The sequence below is a fragment of the Pseudopipra pipra genome, chromosome 7 (genome assembly GCF_036250125.1).
Source record: "Pseudopipra pipra isolate bDixPip1 chromosome 7, bDixPip1.hap1, whole genome shotgun sequence".
In the NCBI taxonomy this organism is placed as follows: domain Eukaryota; kingdom Metazoa; phylum Chordata; class Aves; order Passeriformes; family Pipridae; genus Pseudopipra; species Pseudopipra pipra.
Genome location: NC_087555.1, coordinates 34,805,273 through 34,822,628, shown reverse-complemented (window position 1 = coordinate 34,822,628; position 17,356 = coordinate 34,805,273). Strand labels below are relative to the sequence as shown.

General features: G+C 36.6%; 1 protein-coding gene across 8 annotated transcripts in view; it reads left to right on the top strand.

Annotated features, from left to right (window-relative positions):
• Positions 1-15,015, top strand: part of LRP1B (LDL receptor related protein 1B) — a 675,294-nt gene extending 660,279 nt beyond the window's left edge. For 3 of the 8 annotated variants that reach the window (XM_064661626.1, XM_064661625.1, XM_064661621.1), the window contains 5 exons: positions 3,402-3,478; positions 5,609-5,699; positions 9,282-9,426; positions 10,410-10,508; positions 12,755-15,015. In XM_064661626.1, the coding sequence (XP_064517696.1) occupies positions 3,402-3,478; positions 5,609-5,699; positions 9,282-9,426; positions 10,410-10,508; positions 12,755-12,895 (553 nt within the window). In that variant the 3' untranslated portion in view covers positions 12,896-15,015. Of the gene's footprint in view, positions 1-3,401; positions 3,479-5,608; positions 5,700-9,281; positions 9,427-10,409; positions 12,322-12,754 lie in introns of all 8 variants that reach the window. The other 5 variants (XM_064661623.1, XR_010432039.1, XM_064661622.1 and 2 more) reach the window with 5 other exon arrangements.
• The last annotated feature ends 2,341 nt before the right edge of the window (positions 15,016-17,356 follow it).

The window sequence follows — 17,356 nt, the reverse complement described above, 5'->3', positions numbered from 1 at the left end:
ATTATTTCCTCAACATAAATAATTCCAGTTGCATGGGCATCCTGTATCTCAGAAGGCATTTCCCAAGCAGGCATCTCTTTCTAAAAACAGAACTCAATTGTAACAGAGAGAGCTGTAGCATAGTTTTATTGATGACCTTGGCAGCAGCCCGTGTACAGCCTTTATTTATCCCATTTCACATTCAGTTTTCACACTCTCATTCTCTGTGATATTGCTGCTCTTTGATCCTTCACTGATTCTGTTGGGAACTGGGGATTTGCACCTTAAGATGTTCACTGTAGCACCTTGTAGCACTCAGCTGACTCCAACCTGTCCTTCACTGTCAAGTTCCCCATCTGTTTCCACCTGTATTTGTTTGGGTAGCTCAGATTAGGCATTTTCAGTGTTATTTATTCCCAGTTTGTGATAATATAAATGTGAAACCAGTGGCTTTATGTAGTTTAGCTTTGTTAATGCCTTTGGCCATACTGCAAATGCCCTGTCTGACCATACAGCTATTGGCAGTGGTACAGAACAAAAGCTCCTGGTACTAAATTGTTTGTAAAGGTACAAACTACTGTGCATCAAATTGAACCAGGAGTCAGTTCCCATGCCAATACTGAGCAGTCTGAATTTCAGTGTCCTAATACTAGAAAATGCTTATTAATAACATTTTATGTTATTAATATTATGTTATATAATAATGTATTATGTTATTAAGAACAATTTCTGTCTGAAGACAATTGAAACTGGTTAAGACCTGCTCATTTCCCATGTTCCCACATGAACAGTTGTCCATGTCCCAGCCCCATCATTATTCATGTGCCTGCTCATGGCCAATTTTGTGTGTCAAACTTCCATGCAGAAAACACAACTTTCCCCTGGGCTTTTATTTCTTTTCCTATTCTTTCTGCCCAAGACAAGTCTGTAGTAGTTTGCTGGGCAATCGTTTTACCTCAAAGTTTAGAAGGAAATGACAGCCATCCTGCCAGCTTCAGCCTCTTTGAAGTTTATAGGAGACAGCAAGCATTTGGAAAATATCAAAATGAAGTGGCAACTAATGATGTTTTTATGAGACTTCAATCAAATGCTTCAAATGTATTTCGGTATTGCTGATTTTTACGATTAAAATGCCAAGATAGGTACAGAACTGCAATATTTTTGCCTTAGTTTATTCCCTCTGGTTATTGCATATAAACCTGTAGGATTTGTTTCTTTACCAGCTCTTGTGATGTCATACCTGCTATAAGATTTTGGAGAACATAATTGCACATTATACACAATTTTCTCATGAACTTATGGTGATTCTTTTTCTAGTCTCACTATCTTATATTCTTTAAACTGTTTTAAGACAGATTTATCACAATTATTGTTATATACAGTGGAAGCATTTGAAATCTTGAATATAAGGATTTAAGTACAGAGTTCAGATTTGTCCAACTCTCAAGTAAATCTTTCCCTTTCAAAAATGTAGCATTAAATGCATATTGCCTCTCATAACAAGTTTTAATCACATGGGCTGAATCGCAAGCAACAATGATGCAAAATTTCAGTAAGAAATATAAAGATTTTATTTCATGGTTGTCATATGCCATCAGCTTGGAGTCCAGTAGAATATTCTAAATGTAAAGATATGTAGTGTTTCTCTACAAGAATGGATATACTCATTTTGCAGCTGTAGGTTGAAAACTGATATTTTTAAAAAACAAATTCCCTAAGTAGTATCTTAGTAAGGTAGACTGTCAGTGCAAGTATTTTTATCTTATGTAATTGCTAAAAAGAGATCTGAAAAAAAAAGTAACAGATGTATCTTTTGAAAGATTAAAGTCATGTGTTCCCTGTGACTTAGAATGTGCTCAAGTGGTGGTAAGCAGGTGGAAAAGTCAGTTGAGTTCAGCTATAAAGTATGTTGTTGTGAACCATAATGTGTGTAATTAATTGGTAATTGGGGGTTCCTTTGCAGTGAGGAAACTTAACTGTGTATTTACCATATTTATTTAAGTAAACAGACTTATTTCAATAAACATCCAAAATTCTAAATTATAATGCAATTTAGCTATTGTGTGACAGTTTTTGAATTAACTAGCAATAATAATCAATATATACAAATAAATCATAATGTTTTTAAAGACTGTCTGTGCCTTCCCTTCTGTAGAGTTTAAGCACCTTCATAACCCATTGTACCAAAAATGAAATTGGTGTCCAGTAAAAAATTCAAGCTTAATATGAAACCCAGTAAAGAGATTTATCTGAGTGTTGGGTTGTGCTGGAATAGACCTAGGAGCAAAGAGAGAAAAAAAAACCATTCTTTTGCAGTGATCTGCAAAGGTAAAAGAGTCAAAAGCATCCCCAGCAAAGCTGGCTGGGTGTCTCGTTTAAGAATAGCACTGGTTTTATCTGGAATATTTTGTATCTTTCCAAACCTTCTTTTAGTGTAGAACAATGTCAGTCACTAAGCACCTAAACTCTAAACTTGCTCTCTAAACTTTGCAATTTGTTAAATCCTTAGAAAGGCATCAGGTAGCAGGAGTTCTTAGAACTGTGTGAGGGTAACACTCTATTGTACCTCCCTAAAGATAGCTTACGTTGAAATTCATAAATAATTCAAAAATACTTAGAAAAAACATGATTCATTGCACAATATGCAACAGAGGCAGATGAAAAGTGACTACTTGCTGCCATTTCCACACAGAGAATTTGAGGTTCTGTAGTAAACTTAATCATATTTACAGCAGGATGAATAAGCAATTGAATTTCATTCAGGTATTTGCTTCTGGTTTTGATGGATTTGCTGAGTCTGCATCCATGGACTCCTTGTGTTTGCTTGTATGCACAGAGAGTGTTCTGAATCCTAATGGAAGAAATATTTGCCTATTGATATTCACACAAGGAAATTATAGCAGAATAAGCTGTGTGCTTATCCAGGCACCTGTCTCCTGGAGCACATATTCTGAATATAAACAGTATTTAGGGCTCCTGTCCCTTTAGGACAACTCTTGATGCTTTCACTCCCATGCCTGCTCACACACACACACAGACACACATGTATTTATATTTCTACAAATACATATCTAGTTATAAAGTTCAAAAATTAAAATTATAGGATGTTATATACTTTTGATTAAACCTTTTGTTTTATTATTCACGCATTTTAGAAAAGGACTCTGGAATGAAGATTGCAGTGGTAAAAACAGGAACTGAAGACACAAAGCTCTAGTTTTAAACTAAAAATGCACTCAGACTGTTTTAAGAGCCATTGCAGAGTTGTGCTGACTCCTTCCATGAGGCTTCTTGTTGATTTTGTAGAATCACTGTTGTCATTCATGTAGCTCTTGAGAAGATGCTGGTGGTCACTTTAAAAGGTTACTGTGTTAATAGCTGACATCTACTAACTTTGTACCATCTTAATTGGATCCTTTTAGATGTTCAGCCAACTGGTCAGGCACACAGTGTGAGAGGCCAGCTCCCAAAAGCAGCAAGTCTGACAATATCAGTACAAGTAAGTCCTTCAGTTAACTGCTATTACTTGTCAAATTTGCCTCTGTTTAGAAATCTAAAGCTGGTAATATTATAGAATGTGATTTCGTGTTGTGAAATGTGCTGGTTACCTGCAGCTTTTTCTTTAAAAAAAAAAAAACAAATGCAGGTATTTCTTGACTTTTTATCATCACTGAGTGTTACATGAGGTGGTTTGGATGCAGGCCATGCTGTACACTCACTGCTCCAAGGGCCAACTGCACTTTTCTTGAAGAAAGTGTATCAAGTGACAAGCATTTGGCGATATCAACACAGTGCAGAGAACTAGTGTGAGACCTCTGACCATTTAAGTCCTACTGAAAGCATAAAAAATAGAGTTGCAAGTGGTGCATAACTTTTGTACAGGCTGTCTGCAGAGGTTTGAATTTTACCTACTGTGAAAATCATCCTGGAAGTTAGAATAGCTCCTGTCGTATTTTTTTAAACACATCTGTGATCATAAAAGGAAGGTATTGCTACACTATTGGCAGTTTAAACTGGACAAAGCTGCCTGCAGAGTGTTGAGTATGCTGATAGTACCCTGCTGTATGTGCCTCTATCACTTTTAGCCCAAGTGGAGCAGTAAAATGAGTTACCCAGTATTCAGGTCAGCTTGATGCTCAGATGAAATCTTCCCAGCGATCCAGACAAGTGCAAGAACACTTAAAACTGGAAATAGGCAAAAAAGCAGCCAGAACCCAGATCAGTATTTCGTGCTGAGGGAATACCTGCTCTAATTTGAGAAATGACTTCTCTTAGCCCCCAGCCTGCACCGTGGTTACCAAACAGCAATTCATGCCTGGTGGGCTGTTTTTAAGGTTTTTTTTTCTTGGAAGTTTACATGCCAAGACAAAATTAACCTATTTTTCTTTTGTTTTGGTTTGATTCTTTATTTTGGGGTGTTCCTAAGTAGAACTTAATCCAGCTATTTATCAAATGTTTTCTTAAAATGCCCTTGTTGTAATGTCCTTTACATGCTGAATCTTCGTAAGCTGAAGTGAACTCAGGATGCTTCAAGTTTTTTATTCAGTAGTACTTCATTTCTTGTCTCTGACAACCTGACTTGGCTTTCAGTAAGCCTTCAGGCAGAATTCAAGGCATTTTTCAATTCTTTATTTAGACTGTGTTTAATGTAGAGCAGAGAGTGCCAAGAGCTTATTTTTTTAATAAACCAGTAAATGGAGCCAATGAAACAACCAGCAATATTTTTGTTTTCCACCAGTTAAGGGTTGTGATATTAAACATGCCATTCCACACTGGCTTTATGCTGGAGTGCTGTAGTTTATAAGGGCCAGATTATTTATAACATAAAATTATTTGCTGCATGTATTTCTTTACTACCATGTACTTACAGTAAGGCTGAGAAATTCTTTAAAGGGCACAATTGCTGACTCTAATTTTGCAGGTAGTCTCATTTCAGTGAAATTATCTGCCAAAATAATGTTAAGCCCATTTACTTCTTCCCTGTTCCCACCTCGCCTTTAACATCCCTGTCTGATCTGGGCACTGTTTTTCTGCTGCATTAAGCATTATTGTTATAAGCACATAGTTTTTGTCATTGCTTGTATCAACATAACAAAATTGTTGGCTCTCAAGTGCAATGCAGTAAAATGCAGGAATGCAGCAACCATTTAGAAATTAATATTGTTCACTGCTTTTTGTTTTTTCCACAAATGAAAGTAGTAAATACATATAAATGCTAATGAATTCTTCAATCAAAGCCACGTCTACTGAATATTTTAAATTAATAGGTCTATGACATAAACTGCTGAAGATGATGGTGGCAGTCAGAGGCCACTCCAGTCTAAACTGTTCACCAATTCCACATATTTTCACAGGGTATTGCTGCAAACGAGGGCAGGGAATTAGTTCAAAGTATATTGGTATCCAGAAAGAGGAAATTCCTGATTTGCTTAAAAAAGTACTTGTGTGTACACTATTATCTGTAATGACGTTGCTTTTTTTAATTGATCAGCATTAAAATCTCAAACCAATGAAGCTTATCACATGAAATTGCATTTGTTGGTGTGGGAAATTATTCTTTTTTGATTAATTTAACTGTTTTACAGCTATGAAGCCATGAGTATTCAATGATATTTCCCTTCTATTTTAGGAAGCATAGCAATCATTGTTCCTCTTGTTTTACTGGTGACTTTGATCACTACTCTGGTAATTGGACTATTTCTTTGCAAAAGAAAACGAAGGTGAGTAATTTTATATTGATATATGAGGTAAAAAATAAATCTTTAAAGTATGTGCATCTTTTTGATATACAAAAAATCACTTTATGTATGTTGAGTAGTGTCATGGTTTGAGATAGTCCCCAAAATCCAATTCCCTAGCTCCATTCCCCCCTCCCACATCTCAACCTAATGTGAGATGGGTTTTTCCAGACAAAACACACACCAGACTCAAAGTGGGGGAAAGGTAATATATTACAATGACTGTACAAATAAATATAACATCACATTATACACATGATCACAGCTATCTCTACCATGACATATAGTATTTACAATGGACCAGATCTCTTCTCCCCTCCAAATAAAAGTCCAGGAGGGAAAGAAGGACAGATCCCTTCCAGTCTCTGAGCAGTAGCATCTTCTGAGGCAGCAGTCTGTCTGTCTTCTCCACATGCAGCAGCTGATAGCTGGCTTTCTGCCAGCACTCAACGAGGGAGGTATCAAATTCCCTCGGCCCCGTCGCCTCAACCAAGGGGTCTTCCGTGGGCTTCGTAACCCCAGACAAGGTCATATCACCACGTCATATCACAAAGACACAGGGGGGTCTTCGTGAAGGTCTGGTATCTCCAGGAGACTCAGCTCCTTCTTGCAGGGCTTTTGTGCCACTGCCTCTCAGGCTGCCACCGCGGCAGCAGTGCAAGGGGGGGGAGCCAAGGTCAACTCCCCCCGCATTCCATCTGGCCGTCCCGGTCCAGCTCCGGGACGTCTCTTGAGCTTCTCAGCTCCTCTCTCTCTCCGGTGCTGCTGTACTCTAAGGCTCCTCTAAAATAGGAGTCCATGTCCCTCTTCTCCAAGAGGGTCTCCAAGGGAGTTTTGGGGAATCTGGTATCAGTCTTACCCCAAACTCTGTCTCTCAGCTGCTGGCTCTCTTTCTCCTGGCTCTGTCTTCCAGGAGTCCTTCTCTCTGGTGCTGCATGTTTCTGTTGCTCCTTCAGTTCAGGTCCTTATCAGTCCTGGCTCTCTGCCACCGTTTCTCTGGTCAGTGCCTGCTGCTGTCTGTGCCCATGGAGAAAACATTCTCCTGGCATAACTACAGGCACCTAGCCCAGCTTTATGCTGTTCCAGGTCCCTGCAGCCCCCCAGCCGGGGCTGGGAGGGGGCCAGAGGCCCCAAGGGGCACAGAGCCCCTACCTCGTGGCTCACAACATGGCCACCTCTCCTACCACAACCAAAACTACAACTCTTCTCTTCCGGTCTGGTTGTGATATGTTTACATTTCTGCAGGAGCGCCCATTGGGCAGAACTTCAAAACTTCTAGGGGTTTCCACCCCTTGGGGTCTACCACTTCTCTCAGCCTCTGGGGGAAAACAAGGTCCAAACCACGACAAGTAGATATTAAAAATACAAAACTAAACCAAACAAACAAACAAAAAACCACAAAAAAAGCCACACAACAAATGATCCAAAACCTGTTTTTCGATGCAGTGAATTGAGTTAATTATATTTTGGTTCTTGCTGGAACAACCACGTCTATTATTTATACTTATATTCCTCATCACTAGAAAAAAAAAATTGCAGTTCTTATCCACCTTGCTCCATCCTGCCAAGACTGTTAATAACAAGTGTTAATAACTTTATCCAGAGACTTAGAGAACTTAATAAATAGAATTAATGTATTTCATTGAAACCACATAATTAATATTGTTCAAGTTATAGTGAAGATGTAAACAATGATGAAAGTGTTTACTGCAGAGTCCCAAGCCTTGTTGTCATTACTGTGTTCCTTTAGTATCTTGCATAGGAAGCCAAATTCCAGGATTGATTTTGTTCCCTTAAATTTAGATGCCTTAGAGCTGATGATGAACTTGGGCAGGTGAATTAGACTTTTTGACTTTGACCATTTCTTCAAAGGCCATGTTGGGTGGCCAGGGAGGCAGGGAGTGTTTCTGCTGCATGCACACACCTGAGAGAGCTGCTAATTTTCTCGTGTTCAGAGAAACAAGAATCTGATGTTGATGGTGATGCAGATTTAACAAGGAAAGATTCCTAGTAATGAGAACATGGCCCGCTAGGGAAGTCCTGAGCGGGAATCAGACAGCAAACCATTTATTTCAGGCCTGTAGCTGTCCTGCTCATTGGCCTTGAGCAGCTGTCTTCCTTTCTCCAGGGGCTTGTTACCCCGCCTTTGAAACCAAGATAATTTCTTGTTGTTAAGTCCTTTAGAAATATGTGATGAATCTGCTGTTTCTGCAAATGTGACCACTTACGTGGCTGTTTCAGTCCTCCAGGCTAAAAGAATCTTTTAAGTTGCTATGATCTGGCATCTTCCCTGCAGACTCTGGTGTAAACTAGTAAGCATTAATTTTTAAAACCTTTTTTATAAAGCCAACAAGATAAATACGTTCCCTGTCCATACTGGTATTAATGCTGACCCTGCCAGGCTCTATGGATGTCATTATGTCCTGCTGTACCTAAACCACAAACTTTAGTGATAGCTAAATCCTGAAAACCAGTTGCTGGCCTGTAAATTATTTAAGTTATTGAGAATCACTTGTTAAATAATAGATTTTCAGTAGAGAAATAGAACTAGCCTCAGTAAAGAATTTTCTTCTTAAAATTATCTTTGAAAGTATATTTTAGGGTTATTTTATCTCCTCAAAGAAGACTGTTAAGTGCTAAAGTAGGTGTAGTTGTTCAACACTTGTAAGCTACAGTAAAGTGCTTATTTTAGAAAATATTTTGTTCTATGCTATTTCTTAAAAATACAGACCATTTAGTATATTGGATTTCATACACTGACTGCAGCTTTTTCAACCAACAAGAGGACTCTACTGTTGTCATCCTGACTGTGACCTCCCTATTATTCCCTTGTAATTCTAGAGAACATATTGCATTTGGAAAAAATTACCCTCTTGAGTTTATTTCTATTGCTCTGACTGAAATCACCTCCTTAGCTGAAAGAAATGAATTCAGCAACTGAAACAATTCAACTCAATCACTGATCTTTACTGATACCTAGTTCAAGGTTAAAAATAAGACTGTCTTTTACCAAAGCTTGAAAAAAAAAAAAGAAGTTGAACTTCAGCTTTCCAATAACCACTGGCAGGGAATACAAACTGGAGCTATGAGAAGTTCATACATTTTTAATGCATTGTAATGAAACCATTTCCTTGTCCTCAGTTTACAACTGACTTTGGGCAACCGATTTGAGATAGAAGTGAAGTGATGAGGGAGGGAACATGACTCAGGTTCACTCCATTCCTGCAGGGAATCTGCAGTGAGTTCTAAAGGCTTTCCTTGGGAAGTGAAGGAAATCTGGAGATAATCAGAGGAAGTCAGTGTTATTAGACAACGAGTTAGCACTTTGTATGAATTCACACCACTACAATCAAACTGAGAGAAACAGTAACGTTCTACCTCTGGCTTCTGGGAGATCTCTACACAGACTCAGATTGTTACTTTGCTTGGAAAATGGAAGGATTTGCTGATTGTCTCTGCAGGAAACACTTTTTCATCCCCTTGCTTTTAGATATTGAACATAATATCCAAAAAAATTACTGGAAAACTCCCTAGCTTCTCTTTTTCTGTGTTTATGCATTGTAGGACAAAAACTATCAGAAGACAACCCATGATAAATGGAGGAATCAACGTAGAAATCGGCAATCCATCCTATAACATGTATGAGGTGGGCCATGACCACAGTGAAGGTGGTCTTTTAGCCTCAGATTTTACTGTAAATGCAGAAAAGGTAATTTTTTCTTTTTCTAGTGGCAAAACCACTACTTATTTTGTGTCTTACAAAGGCTTTGACTTTAAATGTAATGAACAGAAGCATAGAACAATGACATTTAGATTTAGTTAATGAATATTAAAGCAAGTTGGATTTCATTAGAGTAAATGTCATGTATATATTAACAGCTGGTTTGTAGTCTGATTCTTGCTGATGATCATTTTTCCTAGTACCTGTATTTTACCCAAAAAGTGTTAGAACTGAACTACAAAGTGAGTTTTTTGTCATAGACACATCTGCCTTAAGTTGCCAAACCACAATCTATCTTTTTAGCCTAGTGGCAAATTATTGTACAGCCTATGTTTGAAGCATCAAAGAGTGCATGCATACATATGAGACTAACTTATTTCACACCTGAAAACTTCCAAAGGCATAAAGAATTGGGATTCCTGGCAGGATAGATAGATTAAATGTTTACACAAAGCTAGTAAGTATTATCATTTCCTTGTATAAGATGCTGTCACTTCTGCAGCACCACTCTGCAGTGATTGAGCTCCCTGAGTGATGTGACATGGGATGAATGGGGTAATGCTGCCATATCTTTCCTAGAGCTCCATAATCAGACATACACCAAAGGGCAGCCATCCCTCTGTGGCATTTCTGACAAAGCAATAACAGGATTACTGGTAGCTCTAGGAATGTCATTGCTGAATCACATAGTCAGGGTGCTGAATACAAGAGGTAAGCTGAAAATGGAGTTACTCACTGGAGGCAGAATGAGCCAGTGCTTATTGTGAAGTCTGGCTCTAATCCTTAGTGGAAAATAACTGCAAAATGCTGAATTTTATTTTTCGTGCTGAGGGATACCTGCAAGATTTTCTTAAACGTAGATCAGTCTAAAATATTGTCTTTAATTGCTGCACTGTTTACTTAACAGTGTTGATAATTACACATGGAAAATGCTCTGCTAGCACAGAAACTAAAATTTTCTGTTTATACAGGCCAGATACATAGGGGGAGGGCCCACTGCATTCAAGCTTCCCCACACAGCTCCATCAATCTACCTAAACTCTGACTTGAAAGGACCACTATCAACAGGGGTGAGAAATGATGATTCAAATCCATTTCATTCCACATCAGCCCCTTTCTAAAGAAAGTTTGTCTGTCATTTTTGATTAGAGGCATTTTATGTTTGTTTTTAATTTTGTTTTTTTTTTTTTTAATGGAAAGAAGAACAACAGTAAATAATACATTTTTCTGTTTGAAATAAAGGGTCCCTCCCTGCATACAAAATTTCATCTGTACCCATCATTGTAACATGATCTAAAACTGCAAGTCTGTCTTTGCAAAGGAATGAAAAACCAGTAAACACTGTCATGCTTTTCCATAACATTATACAAGTTTAGCATGGCATTCACAGCCATGTATCTTGATGTATTTGCAGTTCTTATGTAATTACAGGCATTTATCAAGTTTATCAAACCGAAATATGATCCCAAAGAATGGAAACAAGTGCATTTATTTAAGAGGACTTTGACGCACACCAAAATTAACAATTTCCTTTATTATTTGCAGTGGGTTTTTTGATTGTTCAGTTTTCAATGGATTTGTATCATAAACCAGTTCCTTCTGAAACATCAGATTTTTTTACTACATTTTAGCATTATGTTTGCAAACACTGAAATTCAAACTACAAAAGAGACGTCGACATTCATTTTCATGTGCCTCAAAATATATTCATCTTTTGTGCCATTTACGTTCTTGCATGATTGTAATATGTTGTATTTGGTAGCTTAACAATTTTTATAGGGTGTGATTTTTCTGATGGAGCACAGAACCATGGATGATGAAAGCTGGAATATTTGCCCATTTGTAACATTAACTCTTTCTTGTAAATTCTAGTCACTCCAGTTTCTTTCTGTACCTCACTGTACTGCATTATGCTATCAGTAGCCACTCAGAGGTATCATGAGGCAGAGATTACTATTATATATAATTTTAATAACTCCATAAGGCACTATATAGATGCCAGATGTCTGTTCTGTTGTGCTTTTCATCCTTTATAATGGTGCTCAATGAGATAAAAAGTCCTGATGATTGAAATAGAACTAAATTTTCGTTCTCCTAAATTTCTGACTGTAATCCTGGGCTCAGAAATAGTGTTTATCAACAGGGAAAAGAAGAACTAAGACTCTAGGCATCTTTCATTCCTTGTTTCCCAGGGTGTACTCAGGCTATTTGCAAGTCAAGAAAACCTACCCATTTTTGCTTTGGGTAATTTAAAGTTTAGCCATTTGTTATGTACATCAAACAAATTAATTTCCCTATTTTAGAGCTTGCTGGAGTACGACTGAGTATTTGTGAAAGCACAGCTGTGCTGTCCCACTAGTTATAAGGAAGAGGAAGATTTTGACCACAAGACACCCTTTCCAGTTATTATAGGAAAAAGCTGAACATCGACTTTGATAGCAAAGGTTTTCTAGGGACAATAAAGGCACAAAGTGTGAAGGAAGTAGTAGAGACATGACAGACCTTGGATAATGTTCTCTCCTTAGCATGAGTGACAGGAGAGAAAGTTTTCCTCCATGTTATACATCCTTCTGTACTGTCAGGCTCAGGAGATTTCTCACACACTGAAGTGTTTTGCAGCATTAAAAATGGACTTGTCCTATACTGAAGTACCATTCATTTCAATAGATGTTTTTCATTACAGTCCAAACTACCAACATTTTTGAGAAAAGATTTCTCAATCTGTAACTACTATGATATATTAACACTTATGCTGGTTTATTATTAAAGTTTAATTTACATTACGCAAGTACTGAATTTTTTGGTCAAATCATGTTGTGTATTTGGGCCACAGAATTCGAAAACATGGTCAGCTATTGATGGGATGCTGATGTCTTAGAACAGGTAATATATGGAAACTGTTGGCTGCAGTTTTCTACTGTTAAACTTGTCACATGGTCTCACAGTGCACCTTCTCTATAAACTCCTTCATATCTATTCTGAAATCTTCCAGTGTAATAAGGTGGACAAGTCAACCTCAGAGACATTTTTTTTCAAGGTTTTTGTTTAATTTTTGTCATTGTTTTTATGGTTTTAATATCATAATGTGCTGCATGTCACGTCATTTGTTATTTTAATAGCATGTCTCATCATGAATTTAATTTTTAACTAAATAATTAACTCATTATCAGGTTTTCAGATGTCCAGGTATCTATTAAATATGTCCTGTTGTATTTTATGTGTACTTGTTGTTGCTTTAACAAAACCATTTCCATTTCCATAAATGTTAATTTTGGTTTAATCTGGCTGATCTAATGTTTTATTAATTTCTCTGCAGCCAACAAATTACGCCAATCCAGTATATGCAAAGTTATACGTGGATGGACAAAACTGTCGAAACTCCTTAGCAAGTGTTGATGAAAGAAGAGAACTTCTTCCAAAGAAAATAGATATTGGGATAAGGGAGACTGTGGCATAATCTGCTGTTACCTTTTATACTCTGTATAAATGTATAAAATATAAGGATTACTTTTCTATGTACCAACAGTATTATAATTGTTTTGGCATCAGCATTACCTCTGTTTTTTGTTTGGTTGATTGTTTTCTGGGTTTTTCTTTTGCTGATGACTTTTGACTGACCATTTGTAAGGTATTTTTATGAAAAAGAAACTGCACTACGGTACAATTTACAACAATGCTGCTGAAATAACACACCTTTAAATTTGTTAAAATGGCAAACAACGTATTCGTTTGTAGCGTGAAAATGAGCAATCTATTTTCTATGAACTTTTTTGGTTCTACTTAATCAATGAAGATGGTATCTGCACTTTTTCATTATGTAGTCTGGAAGCTGTAGTACAGTGTGTAACTTTGTTTATTTTAAATGGTGAAAGAATGATTGAATGGTCTACTCTCTTCTTTGTGCCCATTAGAATTTCTCTTCAGATTCTGATGAAGCTAGATAACTTTTCACAAACATACATAACTTGCTTTTAAATTAGCTTTAGGTTGCCAAGAAGTAAACAAGACTATAGAAATGAGACATCTAATGATCTGCATGAACACAATGATTATGTTTCAGAAATTCAGTGACTGTACATGATATACTAAACATATATACCATGTAAACAAGCTTTGTATTTATTAAAACCTTATAGAACATAGTAAAGATATATCTTGGAAGCTGAAACCTTACTTGCTGTGGGACAAAGCATCTGAACTCCAACAGTCCTGTAGGACAGTAGCCACCCTAGAGCACAAGAGGGCATTGCCTACACATGTGTTATGTTTTTTCACTTAATCACACGCATTACTTACGGATTAATAATTCCCCAACACGTACCGAGCAGTAGGGAAAAAACCAAACCCCAAACCTTAAGCACACTCAGATGATCACAGCATTCGGTTTTGACAATCACAAAAAAAAACAAACCCCTCATGCCTGTTTAGAGATATTAAAGAATTCAAAACACAGCAGTTTCTTTAAATTAAGATAAACTCTGGTATTGTGGAGGTAAAACGAACCAAACTGCGTATTAGTGAAACCTTACCAAAGCCCAAGTTTCAGTAGCCTGGGTTAAATGTCAAAATCCAATTATCAAAAGTGAAAAGCATCAGTATCAGTTTCCAGCACTTCTCTGACCTGATCTGCTTTTTGTTGTTGCTAAGAGGCAAAATCTGACTCACCTTTTTTAATTTTGATGGAAATAAAGAATACAATTGCTTTCAGGTTTGAACTGAATCAAAATATTTTATACATAACTTTAAAGGCACAAAAGACGTATTCACACATATACTGTGGAGGATTCTTCCTTCCTCTGCTAGACATGACTGACTTTTAGCTATCATAATATATTAACCTAACAGATTAAATATGTTTGTGGTTGCTCTTTATTCCCTTTGTACAAGCATTACAAAAATAACTGCTGTTTTATAAAAGATTTTTGTTGTACTATTGTGCATGCATACTACCTATTTCTAAACTTTGCCATATTGGGGCCTTTATAAAACTCTTGATTTATGTAATACTAGTGCAATTTTGCTTGAACAATGTTATGCATATCATAAACTTTTTCAGGTTCTTGTTTAAGTACATTTTTTTAAATTGAACAGTATTTTTCATTTTGGTTATAATAGTCATTTTGCCTATGTTTCTACAATGAAGTGTTAAATACTTTATAAAAAAATTGTTGACTGATTTATTTAAATGAAAATCTACATACTTAATTCAGTGTGTTGACTAATTTTTAAATTTAACTTATAAAATGAAAGCTAAAGAAAGAGCAAATTGAAGCGAAAGAACATTACTTTGTACAAATGGCTAAATCCCTTTTCTTAATGACAGTTTTTGCTTTTTATACAAATTCTGTTTGAATGTTTTTGCAGCTCTGCACGTGTTTGGATAACTTAGGTGTATAGCTGTACATTATGTCAATAGAATTTTAAAACTATTATTTTTTCTATAAAAATACTGTATTAAATAGTTTCATACCACACAGCTATGATTCCACAGGTTCTGCCTTTATTCTGCTGACATCATCAGAGATGGATTAGGCCCTCATTTTTTTCTATAATTAAAGTTGTTATTTGGTGTAAGTAGTTGGACACTTCAGAAACATTATTACTGTTTATTTTCTGGCAGAGAATCTCTTATCTTCAGTACTCAGGTAGAACTAAATTTTAACTAGTGGGTGTACAAGTAACATGAGGTTGAAATCATGAACTCATACGGGCCTGATGAAATTTACTTTCTGTGATGTCTCATGTTTCCTTTCAGTGAGACATTTTTATTTACTTTACCCTTGCTTGGGACTAAATTATTTTAAAAAAATTAATTTCCTTAGAAATACACAGTTGATGTCAGTGGAGCTATTAGATATTAGTTATTAGATCAGAATACAGTTGTAAGTATGTAGCAGAATTTTGATGGAGATATTGAGCTCTACCACTGCCATGCTTGAAGATCTTTACACATCAGTATAACAATACCCAATGGATTTTTTTGTTTGTTTTTTTTTTTTTTTTTACTTTAACAAGGTTCTCCATGGGAATTGTTTCCACAATTCTTTAACAGTCCCAGAATCCACAGGCTCTGGTGCTGTGCAGAACACACAAGGAGCTGAAGGGTGAAAGACTGAGAACCTGATCAATAACCTACATGTGCATCCTCCTAAGTTCAGTAAAATATTTTTGGGCATGAAATTCTATAAATTGTTACAAGTAAGAAGAACAATGTTTTTAACTTTCTACATTTCCACAGCCTTCTTGCTATTATTAATGCCACATTATTTGTGTTTTAAGTTGACACAAAATTAGAAGGAAAAAAACCTGGCTAAATATGCCTGCATCACTGATTAAGGCATCCATCTCTTCAGGGTGTAGTTGCAAGACTTTTCCTGGTTGCTTTTCTGTGAAAGCATTGAACACTAGCAGTCATGTGAAATGCTAGTACTGTTCTATTTCACAGAATTCATCAGGGTAAAATTTTTCTTCCACAGTACTGATGATTTTTCATAGCAGTGTGAAGCAGTTTGTGGGTTCAGGGAAATGAAAACTTCTGATAAATCTAACCCTGAAATACACTGTTCATTGACCTTTTACTCTTAGGCTAAGCAATAGCCACATTTTCTTTGAACAGAAAACAAAAATACATGTAACCTTGAAGGGAGACATGATGTGTTCCATCACAAACCAGGTTCTAAAGTTCTTTGCTGACTGGAGAATCTCTATGCAAAACCTATAAAAAACCCCCAAAAACTTTTGTGCTAAACTTTTATTAATTATGTCTAATGGATCTTTTTCTTTTCCCACAGAGGTTATAATAGTTATTTACATACCAGTGCTCTGGAGTCTCTGCCTTGTGATAGGCCTCTTGGTCTATGCAAGTGTTTGCATAAATGCTAAATTATGACAACCAAAGTTCAAAATGACAAATTGAGATGGATGATGCTCCTGGTACTCTGATTATTCATTCTGCACAACTGAGATTACTATCATGAATGCAGTCCTGGGAAGCTGATATGAGAATATTTATTTTGCTGTGCATTTTTTAATTGTTTTTTTTTTCATTTCCAAGACAGTCATGGTGTTTGATGTTTGCAGAAGGAAAGCTCTGTAGTAGAATGCCTTTAAAACTTCTACCTAAGTGTACTTTCTAGCAGTTAGATTGTGCAGAAGGTCCTAATATAACAGCAATTATTTTATTTTTATCAACTCTTAGTGACCAGAATCAGTGTAGTCACATGCATTAATGGAATTTTGTGTAAACACATTTCAGAACATTTGTTTCACATGAAAGTGCATAATATATCAGAATAGAACCAAGTATCTTCTCATGCATCCCCCCTTTTTGGAGGATGAAAAGATGATATAGGAAAGCAATGTCAGTGATGATAAAAGGTCCTCAAGGTAGTTGGCCTTAAGAATAAAGATACTTTTCATGTGGAACAAGCAGACCAACAGTGAATCTTGTCTGTCTAGTCCTGGGCATCTCTGCAAAAGTGTTGAGGCATTTGGAATTTTTCAAGTCTTAGATGGGCAGAAGGATGACTGATGGAGAAAATGATAATTTATCATCCTGGTTCAATAATTTATTGTGCTTACCATCTCCTCATATGAAATACAGATCTCATGAAAGTAATGGTTTCTAATTTAATGCCCATATTGTAAGGTGACAAAAACGAGGAAAAAAGCATAAAACACCTTTTGGCTTCCCTATGCCAGCTGCACATCATTTAGTACATGTTGTGCCTCTCATGACCTCTGACAGTGGCCTTCAAAGAAGTGCTTGTATAGAGGGAACTGTCTGCTGGCCTCAAAAGGATGTTAAATGAGTTTTTCCTGGAAAGAAGATGATACTACTATCCTCCCCACCTGCTGCAAAACCTAATAATGATCCATTTTCAGGAAAGAAAAAACCCAAACAAAAAAAAACCCACCA